Source organism: Mytilus edulis, chromosome 13 (genome assembly GCF_963676685.1).
Source record: "Mytilus edulis chromosome 13, xbMytEdul2.2, whole genome shotgun sequence".
NCBI classification, from domain to species: Eukaryota; Metazoa; Mollusca; class Bivalvia; order Mytilida; family Mytilidae; genus Mytilus; species Mytilus edulis.
In genome coordinates, this window is record NC_092356.1 from 49,739,348 (window position 1) to 49,766,558 (window position 27,211).

The 27,211-nt window shown below is 31.3% G+C and overlaps 1 protein-coding gene across 2 annotated transcripts in view; it reads right to left on the reverse strand.

The window, feature by feature from the left end:
- Window positions 1-1,319: 1,319 nt before the first annotated feature.
- LOC139501008 (dynamin-like GTPase OPA1, mitochondrial) overlaps window positions 1,320-27,211 on the reverse strand; it is a 44,525-nt gene continuing 18,633 nt past the window's right edge. For both annotated transcript variants that reach the window (XM_071289952.1, XM_071289951.1), the window contains 22 exons: window positions 26,523-26,609; window positions 25,641-25,717; window positions 24,368-24,485; window positions 23,389-23,463; window positions 22,512-22,583; window positions 21,770-21,869; window positions 20,526-20,656; window positions 20,101-20,173; window positions 18,899-18,971; window positions 18,111-18,226; window positions 17,034-17,098; window positions 16,237-16,313; window positions 15,073-15,165; window positions 14,451-14,523; window positions 13,597-13,752; window positions 13,087-13,195; window positions 12,497-12,630; window positions 11,925-12,011; window positions 10,199-10,315; window positions 8,706-8,799; window positions 3,636-3,746; window positions 1,320-3,081 (listed from right to left, as the gene is read on the reverse strand). In XM_071289952.1, coding sequence (XP_071146053.1) covers window positions 3,017-3,081; window positions 3,636-3,746; window positions 8,706-8,799; window positions 10,199-10,315; window positions 11,925-12,011; window positions 12,497-12,630; window positions 13,087-13,195; window positions 13,597-13,752; window positions 14,451-14,523; window positions 15,073-15,165; window positions 16,237-16,313; window positions 17,034-17,098; window positions 18,111-18,226; window positions 18,899-18,971; window positions 20,101-20,173; window positions 20,526-20,656; window positions 21,770-21,869; window positions 22,512-22,583; window positions 23,389-23,463; window positions 24,368-24,485; window positions 25,641-25,717; window positions 26,523-26,609 — 2,103 coding nt within the window. In that variant the 3' untranslated portion in view covers window positions 1,320-3,016. The remainder of the gene's footprint in view (window positions 3,082-3,635; window positions 3,747-8,705; window positions 8,800-10,198; window positions 10,316-11,924; window positions 12,012-12,496; window positions 12,631-13,086; window positions 13,196-13,596; window positions 13,753-14,450; window positions 14,524-15,072; window positions 15,166-16,236; window positions 16,314-17,033; window positions 17,099-18,110; window positions 18,227-18,898; window positions 18,972-20,100; window positions 20,174-20,525; window positions 20,657-21,769; window positions 21,870-22,511; window positions 22,584-23,388; window positions 23,464-24,367; window positions 24,486-25,640; window positions 25,718-26,522; window positions 26,610-27,211) is intronic.

The window sequence follows — 27,211 nt, forward strand, 5'->3', positions numbered from 1 at the left end:
GTCTGGAAACTATAAAAATGCATTTTTTTGGCCCCGAATTCATGAAAGTTCAAGGCAATTACCCCCAAACTCAATCCCAACTTTCCCTTAGTGATATTGAACCTTGCAGTACAACTTCAGCGAGATCCATACACTTGCACACAAGTTATTGTCCAGAAACTAGAATAAAAATGCTTGTTTTTGGCCCCTTTTTGGATTCCTAAACTGTATGTACCATAGCCCCCTAAATCAATCACAACCTTCCTTTCGCAGTATTTAAGCTTCTGGTAAAATTTCATAGAGATCCGTTCACCTAAACTATAGTTATTGTTCAGAAACCAAATGTGTCTTCGGACGATGATGACGACGTGATACCAATATACGACCACAAAAAAAGTTGAGGTCATATAAAAATGCCTGTTCAAGACAATTAACCCATCATTGAATGTCTATGAGTGCAATGCCGTAACTTGTATATTACCATTTTTTTCTTTTAAATATAAAATAAAGATCTTTGGTATGACAGCCAATGAGGCCCCTATCCAAAAAAATAAAAAGGATGCATTCAAATATAGGTTACCATACAGCTCAGGGATTTTTATGAAAATCACTACCAATGCATGTATTATGCAAGAAAATCATAATCCATCTGTATATTGCCCAGCTTTCTTAATACAATCTGTGAAATCTTATTTTGATGACAACCACATGAGATCGCTAATATTACAATGAAAAGATAAATACCAGTACATTGTATTCACACATCTTAACTGAAGATGAGCATTTATAAACCTTATATTTATATGTTAGACTCAGATAGACGTCTGGCCTCTAATCAACGTCAGTTCCTTAAATCAATGTCCAAATGCGACATAGCATTCTCAAATCAACGTCCAATATTATGATCCTCTATTGACATCCAAAGTGAGGTCATTTATTGATGTACGTAAAATTACTCCTATATACTGATAATGGGGGATCTAAGAAGTTCAATCTTACCCTTCCAATATAAAAATAACAAGAATGTGTCTCCAGTACACAGATGTCCCATCCACACTATCATTTTTTGTGTTCAGTTGACCGTGAAAATGGGATTAAATCACTAATTTGGCATTAAAATTAGAAAGATCATATCATAAAGAACATGTGTACTAAGTTTCAAGTTGAATGGACTTTTACTTCATCAAAAACTACCTCCATTAAAAACTTTAACCTGAAGTGGGACGGACAAATGGACGATGGGACAAACGGGTGAAGAGACGGATGAACGGACGCACAGACCAGAAAACATAATGCCCATAAATAGGACATAAAAAGATGTGGTAAACTTATAGATAAAGCAGGATGTAATTACTTGTTTATTATGTTTGTATATTTTTTTTACATATGTCTGTAAATGAAAGACAGAATGCACCACAATTACCATTAAATAAACAGTTAACATTGATCATACATGAACAAAATACATTTGGCAATAATCATCTGAACAAGTCTGTTACACGTCTGTAATTAGTTAATGTTAAAAATTGTCAATTCTCTATTTTGCTAGAAACAATTTTTTTACTTATCATGAATAATTCAAAGTCCAAATACATTGTAATATAATTTTCCTAAAACAACAGCATATGCAGCAAGCACACATTTTGTTTCCTAAAATATGTTATTTAAATGATATTTGTCTGTTAACATATGGTCTAAAAATTATTAAAAAAATGCAATTTTTCCTAAATAAATGTACGTGTCTATATATCCTTGTACAAAAACACTTAGTACATACTATTCATGTTTCACAGAGATTAAGCACTGCAAAATTCCTCGTGTTACATTTAAAAAAAAAAAAAAAGACAAATTTCACAGGATAACATTCAGTTTCATCTACTTACTTATGACATGTCACTTTATTTCATTATTTTAAATTACACTTCTGAAAAACACTTAACACAACTTTATTTGGAATAAATTTTGAATGTCTAAGCAAACACATGAACATTTTGGAAACAGTTGAGAAATAGATTCTCTAACATGCAAAACAGTTGAATATGTTGAGTAATGATTAAATATATGAACTTTCATTTTCTGAATGCTAGTGCTTAGCTTCAATGCTGGAAATGAAGACTTTTCATCATCATCAGATAAAGTAATACCCTACATGTTATTGAAATAAAACGTCTTTTGTTGGAATCTTAACAGTTGTAAATTCTGACTCTGAACATTCTGAAAATTTGCAAGAATTTATTATTACCATTATTGAACAACTAACACAAATGCCAAATCTATTATTGTTATTTCAGGAAACGCCAATAATGCTACACAAATTTAAAATGCAGGTTGTTTTTTTGCAACATTCATACCATCACAATTCATGCCATAATAAGAAGATATCATAAATATTTCTGATTGTATCGTAACCAACTGATGAAATTGGTAATTCCATTGTTGTTCCTCATCTAGATTAAGCCTTTACAATGAGTTTAATCTCAATAAAGATATACTCTGGACTTTTTATCCTACAGGAGTCGGTTTCACAAAAATACTTAAGATTAAGATTGATTGTAAGTAATAAACAATTGAGTATGTGTTTACAATCAATCCGAGTCCTAAACTTTTGTCAAAAAGACTTCTGGCTTTTTGGAAATTTATTTGAACAGATTAAGTTATCACATATGAATCAATATGTCAGAAAATGGTTGAAAAACACCAAAAACAAAAATTCACTTACTTTTACCATAGTATGTACAAGTGTTATAATTTACATCAAAAATGATGTATTGAATGGCAGAGAACCAAAAAAACAACTGCAGATTTATTACAGTTGTTACATTTATGGTATGGACTAGTTATACCAGTTATAATATAATCAAATAAAATGTCCATGTATTAAAATTTATACCAAAATGTATTTGACAAGTAAATATCATGTATCAATTGGAGAATCAAACAAACAACTGCACTTTTACCAAAGTTGTTAAATCTACAGCATGGACTAGTTATACCAGTTATAATATGATCACAGATATTGTTTTGTCTCCTTATGGTTTTATTTTTCTTTATTCAGAGCTTGAATGAATTCTTCTAACTTGTCTTGAATCTGTCTGACTGTTTCTGAAAGTAAAAATAATTGATAAAACTACTGTAGGAAAATTGTGCAAAATTTTTACATTACTTATATAACCAGTTTGATTAAAGCCAGCCCCCATTATCCATTTGCATTATATTAATTAAATAATAAATAATAAGGGGAGGTTTGCAAAGTGGGTAAATGGGATGAACATTTTAACTATCAAACAAAAAAGTGCAAGCTTTCTGATAGATTCAGCCATTTACCTTGCAATAGGTCAAACATCAAAGTCAATCTTGGTGAGTAAATTGAGTAAATTCAACAAGAGGATGTCAAAGAGACAGCATACCGGATTTTCCTGCAGAGGTCAAACCCTGAACAGCTGAGCAAGTATAGACACAACATTTAAGCTTAAAACAGCTTTGAATTTGAATTGTGATTGAATATTTGATACAGAATGGTTTTGTGACACAACATAAATATGGTTAAAGAATTAAAAAATTTGGAATTAGACATTTACCTATTATGGTCCAATATCCAAAATATAAGTACATTGTTAGTTATATTAAATCCAACCATACAAACATCCACAACTTACTTAATTCTTCAGCAAGTGTAACTCTCCTTCCAGTTAATAATGTCTTTAATGTGTTTTTATTTTCACTATATTCTTCTAATACTTCTTTTATTATTCGCTCCAATCTTCTGGCTGTAAAAACACAATGTAAAGATGTAAAGACTATAAATTACAAAAATCTAAAATAGATTGATTTAACAACAACATGTGTCCACAGGACACTTTGTACTGATAGCACCATATCATATATTTTTTTAAAGAACTACGAAATCTTGCTCAAAACCATTATACTGTAGATTCATTTATTGTCGTTGGTACCAATTTTCGTGGATTAAGGAAAACCAGCATTTTTCGGGATATTTGATTTTGTGGTTTTGCCAAAGTCTGCATATAACCTCATAGAAAATTTGTAATTTCTAGAACATTTAATTTCGTGGTTCACATGTACACACTAATTTCGTGGTTCACATGTACACACAAAATCCATGAAAATTAGTATCCAACGAATAGTAATGAATCCACAGTAGTAGATAGGGCATAAAAACACCTGTGTTAGGGCATATGCAGCTATTTCTGTAAATGGATAGTCCAGCTGAATGCAGACTTCTATACTATTAAATGAGAAGACTTCATTTTGTGTGTCGCTTCTCTTCTTTCCACAATAAAGTAATCATCATGCCTCTGTGTCCTATAGGTACAGTGTATAGTTGCATTTGTCATCCATTTTTATGATTATTCAAATTGAGTTATTTTGGGAGAAAAACAAGAAAAAACGCATCCGGATATTGATTCCGTCATTGGGCGAAATTTTAAGTCATATTAGACTTCTGGTTTGCGTTTTTCTGTAGTCTTTGAACATACATATACTACAAATAAAGTGTATTTTCTATCTGCTATCTTTTTCAAGTTTACTATCCATGGCGATCACAGAGTAAACTAAAAAGAGAGAGAGTCTGTATAATATAGAAATGACCGCCGTGGATCGATAAGTAACCTGAGAATTGAAAGTAAAAAGCAAATACACTTTATTTATAGTAATGAATGTTCATTATATACAATTAAGCGCTAAAAGTATGCATGTGTTATTATGTTAATTTTTTTTTTTTTGAATGGGAATTTTTCAAAAATGAAGGAGGAGCAGGGCTAGGAAAACAATTGTCCTGTCCCAAAGCACCTGACTTTTGATACCTTTTCTGAAATTCTCCATCAATTAAATCTTTTACAAAAATTCATTATAACAACAAAACTAGAGGCTCTAAAGAGCCTGTGTCGCTCACCTTGGTCTATGTGAATATTAAACAAAGGACGCAGATGGATTCATGACAAAATTGTGTTTTGGTGATGGTGATGTGTTTGTACATCTTACTTTACTGAACATTCTTGCTGCTTACAATTATTTCTATCTATAATGAACTTGGCCCAGTAGTTTCAGAGAGTTTTGTAAAAGATAACTAAGATTTCGAAAAATGGTTAAAAATTGACTATAAAGGGCAATAACTCCTGAAGGGGTCAACTGACCATTTCGGTCATGTTGACTTATTTGTAGATCTTACTTTGCTGACATTTATTGCATTGTACAGTTTATCTCTATCTATAATAATATTCAAGATAATAACCAAAAACAGCAAAATTTCCTTAAAATTACCAATTCAGGGGCAGCAACCCAACAAAGGGTTGTCCGATTCATCTGAAAATTTCAGGGCAGATAGATCTTGACCTGATAAACAATTTTACTTCATGTCAGATTTCCTTTAAATGTTTTGGTTTTTGAGTTATAAGCGAAAAACTGAATTTTACCCCTATGTTCTATTTTTAGCCATGGCGGCCATCTTGTTTGGTTGGCCAGGTCACGCCACACATTTTTTAAACTAGATACCCCAATGATGATTGTGGCCAAGTTTGGTTTAATTTGGCCCAGTAGTTTCAGAGGAGAAGATTTTTGTAAAAGTTAACGACGACGGACGACGACAACGGACGACGGATGCCGGACGCCGGACTCCGGACGCCAAGTGATGGGAAAAGCTCACTTGGCCCTTCGGGCCAGGTAAGCTAAAAAAGAAGGTTTGGTATGATTGCCAATGAGACAACTCTCCACAAGACCAAAATGACACAGAAATTAACAACTATAGGTCACCGTACGGCCTTCAACAATGAGCAAAGCCCATACCGCAAAGTCAGCTATAAAAGGCCCCGAAATGCAATGTAAAACAATTCAAACGAGAAAACTAATAACTGCATTTTACCCCTATGTTCTATTTTTAGCCATGGCGGCCATCTTGGTTGGTTGGCCGGGTCACGCCACACATTTTTTTAACTAGATACCCTAATGATGATTGTGGCCAAGTTTGGTTAAATTTGGCCCAGTAGTTTCAGAGGAGAAGATTTTTGTAATAGATTACTAAGATTTACGGAAAATGGTTAAAAATTTACTATAAAGGGCAATAACTCCTAAAGGGATCAACTGACCATTTCAGTCATGTTGACTTATTTGTAAATCTTACTTTGCTGTACATTATTGCTGTTTAAAGTTTATCTCTATCTATAATAATATTCAAGATAATAACCAAAAACAGTAAATTTTCCATAAAATTACCAATTGAGGGGCAGCAACCCCACAACGGGTTGTTCGATTCATCTGAAAATTTGAGGGCAGAAAGATCTTGACCTGATAAACAATTTTACTCTGTCAGATTTGCTCTAAATGCTTTGGTTTTTGAGTTATAAGCCAAAAACTGCATTTTTACCCTATGTTCTATTTTTAGCCATGGCGGCCATCTTGGTCGGATGGCCAGGTCACCGGACACATTTTTAAAACTATATACCCCAAAGATGATTGTGGCCAAGTGTGGATTAATTGGCCCAGTAGTTTCAGAGGAGAAGATTTTTGTAAAAGATTACTAAGATTTACGAAAAATGGTTAAAAATTGACTATAAAGGGCAATAACTCCTAAAGGGGTCAACTGACCATTTCCTTCGTGGTGACTTATTTGTAAATCTTACTTTGCTGAACATTATTGCTGTTTACAGTTTATCTCTATCTATAATAATATTCAAGATAATAACCAAAAACAGCAAACTTTCCTTAAAAATACCAATTCAGGGGCAGCAACCCAACAACAGGTTGTCAGATTCATCTGAAAATTTCAGAACATATAAATCTTGACCTGATAAACACTTTTAACCCATGTCAGATTTGCTCTAAATGCTTTGGTTTTTGAGTTATAAGCCAAAAACTGCATTTTACCCCTATGTTCTATTTTTAGCCATGGCGGCCATCTTGGTTGGTTGGCCGGGTCACGCCACACATTTTTTAAACTAGATACCCCAAATATGATTTTGGCCAAGTTTGGATTAATTTGGTCCAGTAGTTTCAGAGGAGAAGATTTTTGTAAAAGATTTCTAAGATTTACGAAAAATGGTTAAAAATTGACCAGAAAGGGCAATAACTCCTAAAGGGGTCAACTGACCATTTTGGTCATGTTGACTTATTTGTAAATCTAACTTTGCTGAACATTATTGCTGTTTACAGTTTATCTCTATCTATAATAATATTCAAGATAATAACCAAAAACAGCAAAAAATCCCTAAAATTACCAATTCAGGGGCAGCAACCCAACAACGGGTTGTTGGATTCATCTGAAAATTTCAGGGCAGAAAGATCTTGACCTGATAAACAATTTTACCCATGTCAGATTTGCTCTAAATGCTTTGGTTTTTGAGTTATAAGCCAAAAACTGCATTTTACCCCTATGTTCTATTTTTAGCCATGGCGGCCATCTTGGTTGGTTGGCCAGGTCACGCCACACATTTTTTAAACTAGATACCCCAATGATGATTGTGGCCAAGTTTGGTTTAATTTGGCCCAGTAGTTTCAGAGGAGAAGATTTTTGTAAAAGTTAACGACGACGGACGACGACAACGGACGACGGATGCCGGACGCCGGACTCCGGACGCCAAGTGATGGGAAAAGCTCACTTGGCCCTTCGGGCCAGGTGAGCTAAAAAAGAAGGTTTGGTATGATTGCCAATGAGACAACTCTCCACAAGAGACCAAAATGACACAGAAATTAACAACTATAGGTCACCGTACGGCCTTCAACAATGAGCAAAGCCCATACCGCAAAGTCAGCTATAAAAGGCCCCGAAATGCAATGTAAAACAATTCAAACGAGAAAACTAACCGCCTTATTTATGGACAAAAAAAATGAACGAAAAAAAAATATGTAAGGCTTAGACATAAACAAACGACAACCACTGAATCACAGGCTCCTGACTTGAATGTTCTTAATATACTAAATGTATGTTCATATTGAAATTAATAGAAAACAAAACAATTGGAATTTGGGGAAAAAAGGAGTACCTATGACTTTTGATATTTCTGAAATTCTCCAGTCATTAAATCTTTTGCAAAATTTTTCCTACAACACTTTACATACTTTCAAACACGCTCTGGTTGCCCGCGTTTTCGGGGCGTTGTTCTAGTAACTATTGAAAGCTACTTGTAAATCTGCACTTTGAACATGATTTCTATTACAAGATTTTATAATGCTAATTCTGAAGAAAATGATTTTTTAAGATTTAGATTTCATTAGCAAAGAAAAGAATGACAGTTTTTTTTTATTTTTCAATGATGACAGCATTCTAGTTCCAACTCAGAACTGCAAAAATGTATTGATTTCAAATTGACAACAACTTAAAAGAAATCAAATCGGAAGCTAATTGTCTTTAATGAAGTATCATCAGATTAGCTAATGTACTATCATCAATAGAATACTGTGGATTCATTATTATTCGTTGGATATCAATTTTCGTGGCTTTCGTGGGTAGATTCTAACCACGAAATTAAATGTTCAACGAATAACAAATTTTCTATAGGCTTGTATGCAGACTTCGGCAAAACCACGAAATCAAATATCCACGAACATGCAAGTTTTCTTTAATCCACGAAAATTGGTACCCATGAAAATGAATGAATCCACAGTAACTGTCAATGTTCATTGATTTAAATAACAAGTGTCTTAAATTATAGTAAGCTTAGCAGTATAGTAAGAAATGTTTCTCATCTTCTACAGATCCTTGTATGTGTACCTACCTTCATTATTTACAACCTGTTGTCTCAGAGCATTGCTGGTCACTTGTAACATCCTATGTAATCTCCAAAATAAAACAACATCACTACAATCCAACTGTAATGAAAAAATAAATGTAGAAATATAGTTATGTGTACTCTAAGCGTAGGCAGAACCTGTGGGCCTGTCCCCCCCTTAAGTGGGAAAAATTTGGTTGATTATATAGGGAATAATAATAATAATAATAATTCTTTATTTAAAGAGGGTTACACAGTTAGCTATAAAGCTAATCTTCCCTGAGGTCCTCATGAAATACAATGAAATATAACAAACAATTACAAAATATCAAACAGACAAACATACATGAATAATGAAATAAAAAATTGTTATGAAATATACAATTTTCAAAACAAGTAAAAGTTACAAATTCATATATATGACATGTATAGTATTGGCATCAACAATATCATAAGTTTGAGTAAGTGTGTGAAAATTATGATGCATATAAAAAACGCACAGCTTCTTAATGTTCCATCAAGTAATTTTTTTAAATCTTTTTTGAATGAGCTTGTACTTGAGGTTGATTTTTTCAGGGATATTGGTAAGTTATTCCATAAAATAGATCCTGAATATATAAAAGATTTCTTATAAAGGTCTGTTTTGGCATTTGGAACTTGTAAATTTTTGCAAGAGGCATTTCTCAAACAATATTGGTTTATTTCTGGCATTTGTTCTCCACTGTCATCCGTCCAAGCTGTTTAAACAGTGGAGCTGATGATAAAAGTGGATCAGGGGAATGTGTCAAAGAGACAAAAAACCCAACCATAGAACAGACAACAGCAGAGGTCACAAATAGGTCTTTAATGCAGCGAGAAATTCCTGCACCCAAAGGCGTCCTTCAGCTGGCCAATAAACAAATATATATACTAGTTCAGTGATAATGAACGCCATACCAATCTCCAAATTATACACAAGAAACTAAAATTAAAAATAATACAAGACTAACAAAGGCCAGATGCTCCTGACTTGGGACAGGCGCAAAAATGCAGCGGCGTTAAACAAGTCTATATACAATATTAGAAATGTGACTTTATGTCAACAAAATAAACTTACTAACTTTGAACTTAGATTGATCTTTGCAATGCATCATGGGAAATAATATTTGCACAATGAATACAAGGAGATGTTATTGAGGCAGCAAATGTAAAACACTATAGAACCAAACTAGCCATAATTTTTTCTCCACTTGCTATAGAAACATTGCACATTTTTGCACAATAAATTGTAAAGTGTGTTGTTATGAAATAACTGATGCCAATAGTAAACATAGTTCTGTTTCATTTCTATCCATGAAACAGTGTGTTTCCAATGGTCAAGAGGAATTTGTCATTGAAAAAAAAAATCACAATTTTTTAATTTACTTTTTACTATTGTTTAACTTCTTTGTCAAGATATCTGTCATACAAGAAATTCATCCCCACAATTCATATTGTAATATTAATTATGTATTACTCACTCCAGAATCTGAGAATCCTTCTTTGTAATAATAAAAGCCTTTTTTACATTCTTGAGCCTGTGACAAAGACTTCTTTACAAAATGCTGTCGGTAAACATGGTGCCATGTTTCTTTAATCTATAAATATATATTTATCTCTAAAATCCATAGAAAGTATAGGCAGTACTATTGGTAAACATTCTTTTTATTCATTTTAATCCAGTTAAAAGATCTTGAAACGTAAGGATATAGAGTACAGTAATTTATCTGTGATTTACTGAGTTATGTCAATTAACATTAAGAAAATATGTTCTCTAACGGCATATGAAATGAGTTTCTTGTGATTATACTGTTATTCATATGGAAAAAAGTTTGACATATTAAATTTTAAAATATGATGTATCATTTGACTTAAAAATTCACAATAAATCAGTTATTCAAAGAAATTTACTTAAAACAGAATTACATTATATAATAAACTTTTATATTTCTTAATATACTTGATTAGACCTAGCTGCGGTATCGTAGCTCTATTAGGTCCTTATGTTATTTTTTTACTATTTGCGGACCATAGAGCTACGGATTTTTCCTATTTCAAAACGTTCGGAATTGCGACCCAGGTTCAGGTCGCACTTATTTCCCTAAAATTTATTCTTTATAATCCATGCAAAGCTTGTCAATATATCTAGTTCGTTTCGTTAGATATTTTTCTAGGACATGACGTACCTATTTATGTTTGAATATTCATTTCCTTAACACTATTATCTAATTATTTCCATTTGTATACATTCTCCGCCTATTTTGTTCGGCCATATTGAATCTCGTGGTGACGTCACGAAAATCAAGAAAAGATAACTCTTATAGGAAAACACGTGTTGGTTTGTTTACGTTGTCTTTTATTTCATTTTCATGACTTTTTGAATGAAAGTACGTTTTATTAAAGTTAAATACTAACGGAAATAATATTTCTTTCAATGTATTCAAATATTTCGTATGAATTAATGCTGTAAAGATTTAAAAACACTCGATTCTTGCTTGTAAATAAGTAAACAAACCAACACGTGTTTTTCTATAAGAGTTATCTGTTCTTGTTTTTCGTAGGCGTTCCTCACCTCCAACATAGGAGATCGAGGATATTTGAGTTATCTTTTCTTGATTTTCGTGACGTCACCACGAGATTCAATATGGCCGAACAAAATAGGCGGAGAATGTATACAAATGGAAATAATTAGATAATAGTGTTAAGGAAATGAATATTCAAACATAAATAGGTACGTCATGTCCTAGAAAAATATCTAACGAAACGAACTAGATATATTGACAAGCTTTGCATGGATTATAAAGAATAAATTTTAGGGAAATAAGTGCGACCTGAACCTGGGTCGCAATTCCGAACGTTTTGAAATAGGAAAAATCTGTAGCTCTATGGTCCGCAAATAGTCAAAAAATAACATAAGGACCTAATAGAGCTACGATACCGCAGCTAGATTAGACCATGCAAAGCATAGATTATCATCTTGGCATTATTCAAAAGTGCAAATTTAAATAAAAAAATAAAAACAAATAAAGCCTCCTGCTTTACCTATCTTACACAAAGTAGAAAATTGTGACTGACTGGTGTCAATTGATATTTGATGAATACAAATGTTCATAGGTAAATCTATACAGTTTGACTCTCCACAAGAATATAATGAAACTTGCATGAAAAGATAAAGCTATAGTACAATTCAAATCTAAGTGTACTTACGAATTCCTGGTCAACTTCTACACCTTGTGAGTGCAAATTTTTTTTGATTGTTGTTAGTTCATCTGCTGCAAGTTGTGACTTGTGACTCTGTAATAAAGTTATATATGTTTATAAATAATAGAAAAAAATACAAAACCTTATACATCACTAGACATTTCGTGTCAGAATACTTTTTTCTCATTTTGATAAAACTGACAGTTTATTTATCAGGAGTTCCAGGCTTCTAGGAAAAAGACATAATTGTCAAATAAAAGGAAAAAGCTTTGTTGAACATGCACTTTTTTTCTCCTTAATAAATCACATGCTCTAAACTAAGAATCAACTCTAATCATGTGTGTCTGTGTAGTGTGGAATCCAGTGTATTTGTTTTTTTTACCTTCCCCCTTACTTTAGTTGCATGGTAGCAGCTCTCTTTAGGTCATAATTTATTGTTTGTCTAAAATTCTCTGCATGCTGCTTGTGTCATAATAAACCATTAGTGGTTTTCTAAATATAACTTTCATATTTTGTAATATCGATTTCTTGGAGTTTAGTTTTTGTTGTTCTATGAATGTATACCTATATCAACTTACAGGTTCTCTACTTAGAATTTTATCCAGTTCAGACTTAGCTTGATCTCTCTGTTTATGTTGTTCTGTTTTGTACTGCCAACTAAACCATTGTTCACTCGTGCTTGGTCCTGTCAGCTCTTTCAGTTTGCTTTCAGCTGAAAAATATCATAAAACAAATAATACATTTGTTTGAAAACTTCATCAAAAACCAAAATCAGACAGAGACGTACTTTAAATTGTTTTAAGAAATATGTTTTATATCATTGTATATTATACAGAAGGGTTTGAAGGTATAAAAAGGGTCGAGGCAAACAAATGTGTTATTAGAGTTAATTAAATCTTCAGAAATTTACCTTTACATATAAAAATCCATTTGTGTAATAGTAAACCTAGCTTTTAATCTTGTGATTGATCATTCTATATTGGTATTCAAAATAAATGTTTAGTGATGAAGATTGTAGATTTTTTGTACCAGTGGTGTTTAGTTTTCTGTTGCTGCTTAGCAATATATTACCAATGCCATATTTTAATACAATTTTGCTACTGAAAAGCTGTGACATCACAGGTAGCAGACAGGGGAGGTAAGCAGACTAAAATTGTTTGATCCTTACTCTGTTGTAACTTTTCTCTGAGAGTTTCCTCCATAAATTTGACAGCCATATCCCAATGTTGTTTGTCTGGTATTGTTTTATCGTCTAGTGTATTTTTCTGCATAACTCTCTGAAATAAATTTCAAATGTAGTTTCAATTATCAGTAGGAAATATAAAAATTTCAAAGAATATTTATTTTTCAAATGACTAATGATCTTATATCTTTTTTATCCCGGTTAGGATACATGTTCAGAGACATGGTTGTTTTAGTATTGACTCTCCTAATTTTGTACTAATGATTATAGCTACCAAGTTATCAAGCTAGCTTAAAAAGTGTTTTCCCTCTGTATTTAGAAGTACTGTCATCTAAAGTGGCAGATCCAGAAACTTTCAGAAGTGTGACACTGACTTCAATAAGAGGGGGCCAGATTATTCATGCTTCAGTGATTCCCTAAATAATCAATCAAATTTTTCCAACACAAGGGGGGCTTGAGCACCCTCCACCCTTAAATCTTTTTCAACAAACTTACCAAACTATCCTCAGCTTTGCTCTCCCATTGATGTTTTGCTTTACTAGTAGCTACAACAGCCACCTTCAACTGGTCAAATATTTCATCATGATCTTTACGCTTCTTGTCTTCTTCAACGATTCTCTGGAACTCGTCATGAAGTGTATCCCATCCAACCTTAAAACAAAAAACATATACATTTAACAAAGTATTTTTTAAATTACATTTTTCATTTATTCAATGGAGACAAAAAAAAAACAATGGCTTATAAATCATTAACCTATTGGTTTATTTTTTAAGCTTATGTTCTATACATAAATGGGGATTTGATGACCTAGTTGTATAAGTAGTAATTGTGAATTTGAATTCCACACAAGGAATCCTGACTACAATTTTAATTTGATTGTCAGTTTTCCTACTGAAGGTCTGCGGTTCTCCTACACCTATAAAAACTGACGACCAAAAAAAATGACAACAGTGCTTAAGCAGCTTTAAAATATCAATCTATCCTTAAATTTTGTACATGTAAGGAAAACTGAAAATTTGTCAATGTAAATTGGTATATTCTAAAATTTGTTTTTAAAAAGTTATCAGGCTTACTGTAAATTCAGAAATTATTGCGATGTTATTATTATTGAGAAAAATGCCACAGGGTAATAATCGCAATAATAAAAACTAGCATTTTGAAATTTTTTATATGAAACAAACAGTATACTTCAGAATATAGCAAAAATTAAAATAACATTTTTAGTCTAAAATTATAAAATCGCAATAATAAATGCACACAATAACTTCTGAATTTACAGTACTTTGAAATCATTATACAATTTAAAAAGCATCAACTATATATACCATAGATCAAACAAAATATTTACCTCAACACATTTCTTGGGAAGTACATTAGATGCCCATTTTGCTAGCTTTACATCAATATTGGTATTCAATTCTCTGAAATAGGAAAAAAATCTTTATACAGTGTTTTAAACATACTATGGATTATACCTTAAAATAAACTTAAAAACAAATGCAAGAGTGCATCATTGTTGAATTTATGTTTAAACAGTGTTTTATGAAGGTTTAACTAAAAGTATCACATGAACTAAAAAATTTATAAATGATCAATGACATATGAACTCTGTCAGACATCTTTACCATGCAATCATTCCATTATTCAAATAAAATGTAGTGTAATTCTTGTTCCTATTATCTCTGTGTAGAGTTTATACATTTCAAATATTATTACCATCTGTTATTTAGATGTAGTGGACTACTAAATTCAAAAATAGCGAGGTTTTTTTATTAATTGCAAAAAAATGCAACAGGGTTATAATTGCAATAATTTAAACTCACATTTTGACTTTTTTTTTATATAAATTAAACATGTTTTTCTCAATATTGCAAAAATTAAAATCACATTTTTGCCTAAAATCACAAAATTGCAAAAATTAATGCTAATGAATTTACAATAATTATTTTTATTTAATTAGCCAGTATTACCCTAAGTTTTGTGCCTGTGCAGCAGGTAGATAAATATTCTCAAATATATAGGGTGCATTTTTATCCCAAATCTTCTTAGAAAATGCATCCTCCCTACAAAAACAAAACAATATTAATTTATATGATAAATTACATAGGACTTATTTTGCAAAAGTATTTAGTTTAAATGATAATAATTATAATGCCCCATGTACTCATGCAATAAGATCTTAACGATGAATCATTATACAAGTGTTATATACTAGTAATTTTTTGGGACCCTTTATAGCTTGCTGTTCGTTGTTAGTCAAGGCTCTGTGTTGAAGACCGTACTTTAACCTATAATGGTTTACTTTTATCAATTGTGATTTGAGAGTTGGATGGAGAGTTGTTTCATACCACATCTTCTTATATCTATTTGATAAAATATTTGGAATAATTACCACATGTTTACCTTTCTATAATATGATTTGTAAAGAATTCAAAACTTTTTATATAAAAAAAGAAGATGTGGTATGATTGCCAATGAGACAACTCTCCACAAGAGACCAAAATGACACAGAAATTAACAACTATAGGTCAACGTACAGCCTTCAACAATAAGGAAAGCCCATACTGCATAGTCATTTATAAAAGGCCCTGAAATATGAATGTAAAACAATTCAAAGGAGGAAAACTAAAGGCCTTATTTATGAAAAAAAAAATGAACGAAAAACAAATATGTAACACATAAACAAACAACAACAACTGAATAACAGGCTCTTGATTTGTACATTAGTGAACATTCTTATAATACAATGATGTGTTGACTAAATGGTAGACGGTTTTTGAATATTTCTAATAGTGATGATTAAATCCTTATTGAAATTCATGTTGTATATGTGGATACCAACAATACACTGTGCATGTTCAATACATTTTCACTAGTAGTATCTTGCATACCAAGTGGTTATATTTTGCATTCGATAAAATGAATTTCTTTTTACTTCACAGCTTTAAGCTATCTCCTTAGAACTTCAAAATGAAAACATTAGACCTGAATATATACATTTTCACTAGTAGTATCTTGCATACCAAGTGGTTATATTTTGCATTCGATAAAATGAATTTCTTTTTACTTCACAGCTTTAAGCTATCTCCTTAGAACTTCAAAATGAAAACATTAGACCTGAATATATAATTTACCATTCTTTTGCTGTAACTTGACTTAAGTTTATTATTTCATCTAGAATTTCCCCTTTAGCTTTTTCAAATAGCTCCATCTGTAATGAAAAATAGTTTGTGATGACTAAGAAAGATGTTAAAATTCAACAAAATATAAATACATCTAGTTTCACTTGACATCTGATGTGTGTTTGAATAATTGATTGGTTGATTGGTGTTTAATGCCTCTTTCAGCACTTTTTTCTATTTTGTGGCGGTCAAATTTTGTTGGTGGATGAAGGCAGGTTTTCTGGAGAGAACCATAGATCTTCTGTATGAAAACTGACAATCGTAGTCAATTAAGATTAAGGTCAAGCGAACCTGCCATATGTGGGATTCCTACTGACAACCTCAGTATTGATAGGCTAGTAATACAGAAGTTCTACTATTTCGACACTTGGACAACACCCTACTGTGTATTACATATTGTAATGTAAATAGGAAAATAGTAGATAAAGAGTCCACATCAAGCACATTTTCAGTACAAGAACATTTACAGAATCATTTGAATACCATGAAAGTACTTTAATTCGTGGGTATCAATTTTCGTGGTTTAGGCAATATTTACATGTTCGTGGGTTTTTAAATTCGTGGATTTTACTTTTCTAAAAAAAATGAAAACGAATAAAAGTACTTTCACAGTAGCTACTTAAGTGCAACTGATGACAATTACATATGATTCAAAAGTTTTTTTATTTTGTGTGGTTGTGTTATTTTTGCCTTGATTTAGGTTTTGTTCTATCTAAGTCAGTATTTCCGTAACAAGCAATAATACTAACCCTATCTAATTCTCGTAACCTAGGGAATGTATTCTTCCATTCTGTTTCTAAATTAAATCTTTGAGCTGCAATTCAAAGTTAACTCATGTAATCTTTATAAATGGCATTAGTAAGCAATCAGTAGTTTACCATTGATGTATAAGTTCCTGTTCAGTGAATGGTCATTTTTTTAAAGTTTCAAAGTTGACTACACATATAACTTCACTTAATAATGTTAATAATGTTTTACTACTTGGTACAAATTTTCAAGTAACAAACAAAAGATTCTTTGTGACTTTTGTCTTTATGTCTCTTTTTCTTTTAGATAGTAATTTTTTGTTTTTAAGTACCAATATTGTGAGACCAGTGGTTTGTTGTTCAACTTGTCGTTAAACTAATCATATGATTAATTTTAACGACTCCTTAGCAATATAGTTGACAAGTTGAACAATAGACCCAAGGTCTTTCTAACAGCACTTTATAGTTTTATATTATCATGATTATGTTGTGTTGTTTCTCCACTGTCCAAATTTAGTAGGAGAGTTGATCCAATTCTGACATCAGTTCCTAGCCAGAATCAGTTGTTGTTATTGGTTGAGGTCTGTCGTATATAAATTTCTTTAATTGTTTTAGTATAAATTATAAGATATACTCATTTGGAATTGTTTGTCATCTTGAAAGTTAAAACAACCTACACTGATACAGGTCATATTCTTACACCAAAATTTAAGATGTATCAAGACAAAAAAAGTTTAAAAAGTTATTTCTATCATGGTTGGAATGTCTTAGTAATATATACCATACATCTATCTTATTTATTCTTATATAGGAACTAAAATCTGCAAACAAATAGTAATGAATGAATGATGCAATTTTATTCTGCAAAGCAGAATTTTGTGATAGTTTTTCAACTCAATTATGTTATTTCACGATCAAGATAAAATTGCAGAAATATACCCTTCCTATAATTTTTTATGTAAGGAAATTCTGATAGCAACAAGAAAAACATGAAAATTAAACTTTGCAAACAGATTCTAAATAAGAAATTGTGAAAATTTAAGCTCCTTGAATTTAAACCATTTTACATTTATGACTGACCTTTAAAAGCATCAGCCTGTTGTTCAACAGTCTCCTTGACCATTTTCCAGAATAACTCTGACACAGACATACTAAGGTTTTGTGTATTTGTTGTACTTGGTTTAAGCACACCATCTCTGTAAAAAAAAACTAAGTGTGTTGATTATCATTGTCCTCATGTCAAATTGGCTATAAAAGTAACACGCCTCCGGGTGCGGGAATTTTTCGCTACATTGAAGACCTGTTGGTGACCTTCTGCTGTTGTTTTTTTTTTTTCTATGGTCTGGTTGTTGTCTCTTTGGCACATTCCCCATTTCCATTCTCAATTTTATTTCCAAAGCATTCAAAGCAAAACCTATCTTTTCATGTCCAGTAGTTACACCTATGCATTGCGTTCTTTACCACAAGGTCACCTGTCTTATAATGTCAGTATTCTCTAGTCCTAGGGATGACCTTAAAATTACAGGGTTGACTCTAGTTAAGTTCCTTCATGACTTAAATTTACTCCATTTTGAAAAAAGCTTTTGTTCCATTTGCAATTTATGTTATTCAAAGCCACTTTGTTTTCTGTGTATACAACTGGAAAAGGGTGTACATTTTATGTGACAATGTCCAATAAATGTAAATAAGATGATTATGTCCTTTTTAATTTTTGTTTACAATTTATCAATCTGGATGTGCATGCTAAAATGTCTTTGCAGGTAGATGTATATGTTCTGGGTCCTACTTATTAACCCATTTTCTTACTACAGCAAACTATAGAGTTGTCTTCTAAAAACAAATAATGTGAAAATCCAATTTGTACTTACTTGAATAATTTAGATTTTTGGAAGAACTGTTTCTCATATTCCTTGATAGTCTGTATACTGTCATTACTATTGCCTGTAAAAAACAGAACCAAACATTAACATAAATAAACCATTGGACAAAAAGACTTGCCTGTCTGCAGAAAGTTCAGAAGAAGACATTCTGATGGACAGAAATACTGCTATTTAATTTAAAGTGGCTTAATCATGACATAGAGTGCAGCACATCAAAATGATTCTTAAACAGAGATATACTGCAGGTCGTATAACAACTTTATAGAAAATATCACTATAAAATTATAAGTAGTTCCTATCAACTAAATTAAACAGAAAACCTAACATTGGAAAATGCTTTTTTATAGTAAGTCACATAAAGGGCAGGGCCTTAAAAAAGTCTGATGTAAAGCAACTTTATAGAAACTATCATTAATCTATCACTAGCGGTTTCTATCAAACAGACTTAAGCAGAAACAATTCTTCATCCCAACAATGTCACTAGAAAAGCAAAACCTTCTGTCACAGACAAGACAAAAATTAAATATTTGGCAGATCTTACTAAATGTCTAATTTCTACTATTAGGAATTTCAATCAATTTAAAGTTTGATACTGTACATTAAATTTGTTTTTTGTTTCTTGCTTTGTACATTTTTTTTTACATTATTCATGTTGACATCTTTAGTAGCTTACAATGTGGTATGGGGTTGCTCTTTGTTGAATTGCTTATTGGCAATCATACCACATATTTATATTTGTATATTAATGGCACTTTTGGACACATCATAGCTTTAAAATAAATTCAATATATAGAGAATATCCTATGGTGTTATCAATATCACATCTGTATCAACCTGAGACGCCAATGTAATCACTAGAGCTCTGTTTTGGTTGAGGGTTTTTACAATGTGTGATATTGAAAAAGTTATACCATATACTTTTTATTATATGCATTTACCTCAAGTACAACTAATTCAAACATTTTTAAAGAGACATGAAGAAATACATATTAGATAAAGCCTTTTGTAACCATTATTGATATTGAATATGTGACATCATACAGATTAGGGGTTGGATAAAACCTTTGCAACCATGACTGATATCGATATCATCACAGATTGCTGATACAGCAGGATCTTCATTGATTGTATTGCACATACAATTTACTTGTAATTACAAATAAATATATATTAAAGTTGAATGAACTTACCTTTTCCAGTAACTACTGCAAAATAAGCCAATGCATTCATAGGGAACAATTGTCCTGCCAGTATTTGTTTAATCTGCAAATGTCAAACATGGTACTAATTATCAACTTTTAAATACAAAATACTAACATTACAGTTACTGTAGATTCATTATCATTCAAATGCACATTTTAATGTGTTTGGAGAAGGTAAGATTTGTGAAAACCACATAATAAAGTATTCAAGAAAATGCAATTGTAAATCTAAATTAACTGATTCACAGTATATATGTTTGCCTCCTAAAATAATCATACTCAATGGTTCAAAATAGTTTTGGAACAAATCATGTACAACTGATGGAAAGTACCTTTATATAAATACAAAGGATAAAAAAAATTCTGTTTGATATTTGAACAAAGGCGGTCCTTATGAAAATCTTGTGTCTTACCCGCTCTGGCTTTACTAAGTTATTTTCCACCATATCGGCCTTGGTTAGAACAAATATTGTACGTTTGCCTTGTGGATCTGTCTCTCTAACAATGTCTGTAACATTACTTCTCTCTGCATCTAAAGACCCATCTGTAAATGTAAGAAAATCCTACATTATCAGTTACTTTTGATTAATCACCCAAAGCATTAAAATTTATGGACAGCATTGGCAAAGCAAATACCTTAAGTTTGAAAATAAAAAACTTATTGACTGCCTCAAATGCAGTTTTAGTGGAGAAATAAAGTGCATCCTGTGAAATCAATATTTGTTGTCATCAAATCCTCAACTGATACTGGTAGTTTTTGAAATGTTTTAATTGTATTATGAATGAAATATCTTCATAGGGTTTGTGTTGCTCCGGTTTTAGTTTTCTATGTTGTTTTTTGTATACAGTTCTTTGTGCTTTGGTCCTTTTTTGCCACGACATGGTCAGTTTATTGTTGAGTTTCAGCTTGATTTTGGTATTTTTTGCCTCTCTTTATAAGGAGATCTAATAATAACTTTAATTATTGAAATTATTTATGTTTTTTGAAATTCAGTTGGCAAATTTGGAGTATTAATATAATGGCAAACAAAAATTTGTCCCCAGTACAGGGATGCACCATCCACAAAATCATTGTCTATGTTCAGTGGACCGTGAAAATGGGATAAAAACTCTAATTTTGCATTAAAATTAGAAAGAACATATCATAGGGAACATGTGTACTAAGTTTCAAGTTGATTGGACTTCAACTTCATCAAAAACTACCTCAACCAAAAACTTTAACCTGAAGCAGGACGAACGGACGAACAGATGGACGGACGAAAGAATGGAAGCACAAACCAGAAAACATAATGCCCATAAAAGGGACATAAAAATGATGTCAAGGACAAGGAAAATCACAAAAATGCAGATATGCTAGTAAATGCATGATCATCAAATACCAGTTGAAACATTTTGTAACTGTTCTAGATTTTTTTTTTCTTCTGATGAATGTATATGGTTTAATAACTGGAGATTTTTCAAAATATGAAGCAATATTTTCAGTGATTTTGATGAACTCATGACAATCGCAGAGATTCTACAAAATCACTGAAACTGCCATTTGTTTTTACGAAAGCTCCAAATATTTCATGGATTTAAAAAAAAAAAAAAAACTCACTTTAAAGGTACACATAGTATGAACAAAAATAGTGTTATTAAATATATTTTATGACCATACCTTGTATACAAAGAATAATGGCATTAGGATTTTCCATATATGTCCTGACCATATCTTTTATATCTTCTCGTGTGTCCTTTGCCATTACAGACGTCTCAGTCTGAAGTAAAACAACCATACAAAAAAAAGAATAATTTAATATGCAAATGATTTTTTAACACAAACAAGAGGTATAAAGTGGCATCAACAATATACTATTTATATCATTATCATGGCTGCAAGTTTTTATTGGTATGAGGAATCTTTAACCTTCTGCCAGACAGCATCAAACCCTTGTCTGGAGTATTCATGTTCTTAATCATGTTGCTTCACTCTCTGACTCTCAAAATCTTTTAATCTATCTTATACTGTCTTTATTTTATATATTGGACTTAACATATCCAACGAACGTAACAAGTTTAACAAATAATTTTACTTTATCTTTTGAACAACCAATCATACAAATAGCATTCCAGAATACAATTAATCTTTTGTTTCAAATACACTGATGTTTTATTTTTGTATGTTGGAAACCAATTTTGCGGAATGTGCGGGTACAGTTAAAACACAAAATTAAAAGTTCAACGAAAAAAACAAATTTTCTGAAGATGTGTACATATAGTCTTTGGAAAAACCACAAAAATTAATTATCCAAGAACATTCAAGTTTTCCTTCATCCATGAAAACTGGTAACCACAAAAAATAAATGAATCCACATAATTAAAATAGCTTACTACGGTAAACCACATTAATGTCTACTTACAGAGATAATTCCAGGTAAATCTACAAGAACCATTCTCTGTATACCTGGACCTTTCACTGTCATTGATATACACTGAAAAATAATTATATGGTCATTTTAAAAACATTAAGGGGATTCTCATTCAATGGTTCTGGGGATTTGCAAACATTGTATTTTTATGTTTTGTCCCCTTTAGTGAAAACTTTTAGTAAGAAAAAAATCCAAATTATTTTTTACTTGTGCTCATAAAAAATCAAGGTGGGACATTAACTTCAAAAAATTTCTAGACCTTAATAAAACAAATACTCTAATGTGATATACACTGTGGCTTTGAGGTTTATTTAATGTTGAAATACCTAACAAACCCTAAAAATGTTTTGTGATAAAAGAAATATATCAATAAATCATTTATCAGCATCGTAACACAACACAATTTCAAGTGTAAATGATTTAGTTGCATATTTTTCTATAGCAATAACTGTCTATGCTTTATCTTAATTACCATTTATTCCCTTCATTTTTACACTTATAACATGAAAACGGCACAATATTTTTGATAAAAAAAGACCATATGCAGCAAATTTCACTGTGTGCCACCTAAGTAAACATTCAAGTTTGTATTATCCTTTAAATGTAGGATTGAACTCTTAAGCTTATTGTTTGAGGAATTTCCAATGGCAGTAAAGATTAAGAACAGCAGTACAAAGTCTGTTTATCAAGGTACATGTATATCACAAAATATTTTCAATCTAGTCCCTCAAGATACATGACAATGTATTTATTACATTTTTTTTTTAATAGTAATACGAAAATAATCAAATAAACAACTACAGTATCCTGTATAAAGAGGAATGATCACTAACTGAAGGACCAAACATAAGTAGAACATTTAACCTACCTCCTTGCTGACAGTCTGTCCTTCCCGAACACTTTTTTTCATTCTCATTTCTACTTCACTGCGTAAATCTGCTAACTGTCAAAGAAAAAATAAACTATTCAATGATTGCTTAGAACATTTTTTACATGTCTTGTCATGCTTGGCATATATATAGCTAACTTGAAATTCAAGGTATAGGCAAACAGAGAGTTAGCTTCTTATAGATCCCACATATAAAGTACTATTTACTGTCAAGAAGCTGACCAAATAAGAAGTCATTCTGTTGTGTAGGTCCTGAGAAAGTGTGAAAAAAATTAGCATATTAAAAAATTCAAAGTAAACAGGAAGTAGGTGTTGAAAAAGTTTACACATTTAAATTTATCACTGTCATCACTACATAATAAGAATTCATTCTGTTCAGTAATTCCTGAGAAAAGTAACCATATAATTTTTTTATTCATCACATTGAAATATTCAAAGTATTAGCAAACAGAAGCTAGTTTTTTGACCGATCTAAAAAGTGTTCAAACATTTTTACTAGTGAAGCAGGGATCAAACTAATAACTTCGAAGTTGACAGACTTGTGATTACTGTAGATAGACCACTCATCATTAGAACAAACATTCAACCATTTTCTTGCATGCAAATTTCAGGCAAAGGGTTCAAGAATAGCAGTAGAATGAGCAATAGCAAAATTAAAACAACCAGTGGATAAACTAAAGTTACTGTAAACCAACTTTTTTTGTACATGCTTTATTACACGTTAAATTCTTATTGGCCAATATTTAAGCAATTTCTTTCAATTATCTTTTCAAAACAGGATTTTCTTTTTCTTTAATAATTTTCACCAACCATGTCATAATTTTAACTAATTATTTCATATAATTGTTCAGACTATCTTTCTAAAATAATCACCACCCATCTGCCCTCTAATCAACCTCCTCACCCATCAAACAATAAATTCTGGATCATCCCTAATTAAATCGTTCAGGCTACTTACATCTGATTCTTTAGTAAGATCAAATTCTCTACTCATGTCTTTAAATCCTGCTATATGGTATGGTCCTTCACTTAATGTAACTTTAACTGGAGATCGTGTCATCATTTCGCCTGATCCTCTGTGAAAAATGAAGACAATTAAAAGGTTTAAATCATTGTACACAATACCTAGTCCCCCCTTTTTTAAGGGATTTGAAGTACATTTGTGAAGCATAGGAAACTTTCCATTTAGTTTCAATGTTGACATAAAGTTAGGGCTATTCCAGAAAAAAATGTATGGGGGGGTTGGAAGGCAGTTTTTGTCAGCACCCGCCACCCAGACAATTGTAATTGAGAATTAAAGTGCATTATAGTGTGAAAAGTTGCTCTGATACCCATCACCCATGTATTATTAATACAATGTGCCTTCCAACCCCCCCCCCCCCCCCCCCCCCCCCCCCAATACATTTTTTTCTGGAATAGCCCTTATAAAAATCAGTGTTTCTGAAATTTTTAAGTACAAAATACTGACATTGCATGTGCATTTTGATAAGAAAAACCTAGCTTTCTCCATATGAAACCAGTTGATAGAACTTTCTGTCTACCTACTATAGTTTAATAGATACAAGCTTTAGATAAAAAGCAGAAATTGGTTGAGGTAACATGTATTTTGAAGCTACACTGGTTATTCCCTTTCATAAAAGACCCCAAAAATGTGACAAGAATTTTGTACAATGAGTGAGGTGAAATATAAAAATTTTGGCTTACAGGAAGAGACTGCATGGCAGATGTGAAATTCATAACTCATTACAACTCAGAATAATCAAGCTGCATTCAAAAAATAAAATGATTCAGGACAAGAAAAGATGGGTGAAAAGTTTCATTGTTCAATGAAAGCTGTAAAATTTCAAACAATGGTCAAAAAGGACGTGGCTGGACTGAGGATGTAGATTTTGCTTATTTGCTCAAACATAATTGAACTTGATCTGAGTATGTTGGTAATAAGTATTGAGTGTACGTTTCATAACATTTGGTTGACGCAAAGTAAAGCTCTCGTGTGGAAATGGCAAATTCATCAATTTTCTCCATTTCTAAAGAGTCAAAACTTTAAAGGGTGAAAGTGATGCCACCCAATTTTGAACTGGGTTTGAACCATGACGACAGATACAGGAGGATAACAAGTGAAGAGTTAATAGATCATTTGGCCATTTGGACCAGATGAGCTTAAAATAAAAAGCTCTTGTAAATTACTAACACTGATGTGATTATAATAGATACAAAAACTGTTTATATACCTGGGAAATATCCTAGCACCAGCTATCATTTCTAAAGTACTTGTTTTCCCAGAACTCTGGTCTCCTACAACTACAACCTGTAATAGAATTTTACATTACATTCATTATTCAAATAATAACAATACTGGATAAAAATAAACATGATAAACTTTATAGTTGTTAATGTCTGTGTCATTTTGGTCTCTTGTGGACAGTTGTCTCATTGGCAATCATACCACATCTTCTTTTTTATATTTATGTCAGTATTAAACAATACTTATGTGATAAAAAAAAAGGAAAGGTTCACTTTTGGCAAAATATGCGATAAATTTCAATTTTTATATAAAATATACAAAAAATATTAATTTCTTTCTTAAAATGATCTTTTTCAAAAACATCCAGGTAAAACAAATCTGTACATGAGAAAACATTCCTGGCTCAAGTCAGCATATTTTCCAGATTTTGTGTCAAATAGAGGTAATGTTTGTTAAAAAATGAATATTACTTCTATTTCTATGTGAAATTACTCCTTTAATTACCAAGACAGTATATACTATATATATAGCTACCTCATAATGTCTCACTGAATTTGATATATGTATTGACAGTGGACCATACATGATTGTCAATAAGAACAGTTAATACAGTCATTCAGTCATTCAATTGAAAAATGAAGAGGTTTCTTTTCTTTATGACACAAGAAAAGCAATTGTAGTGATAATTAAATTCATACAATTATTTAAAACACTTTTACTTGTTTGTGCTTTTTATTCTGAATTTGGATTTGAAGTTAAATTAATACATGTGATCGATTAATATTGCCAGAGAAAACTTGTTTGAGTTATGTCCCCTTTACAATCAACAAATGAAAAGGACATCATTCTGCACATTATTGATACCTACCCTCGGTAAGTAATCCTGTGTGTTGTATGTGGAATCATATCCTGATAATTCATCTAATACATCCGAGTACATATCTATTAAGGATTTCTGCAAAAATAAAGAAAATATCAAAATCAATCAATTTTGACTAAAAAGGGATTTCTGAAAAACAAAGATATGAACAGTCAGGGGCATTACTTAAACAAGTAACAATTAAAATTACCTATACAAGTAATGTTGAAAACGAGGCTTATTTAAATATAACTTATATAAGTTATTTTTCTGAATATTATTTTTATAGGTGTCCAAGAATACAGATTTTACTAGCTTTAAATAATTTTCACAGTTATCTGGTTATTTTTCCCTTGATATATAAAAACTAATTCTTCAGAAACACTAATTAACTTTCCGACGCACTTATCTTTCATACCGACGCTTCTGGGTCAAAGATTGGTCTCTTGGGACTATTAAATTATCATTTTCCTCTAAAATCTTGAAGGTAGACTGATATAAATAGATAGATACTTGTGAATTAATTAAGACCTGAAGTTATTTATAATTTGTAACCTAAATCAATTACATATGTGCCTTAGATAAGTGTAATTGCTATTTTTTTCAAAAATGTTTAAAATAACTTATTCAAGTAATATTTTTGTTATTATTTTCAAAGTAACCCTTCATCTCTATACTCCTCTCAAATTTGATAAATT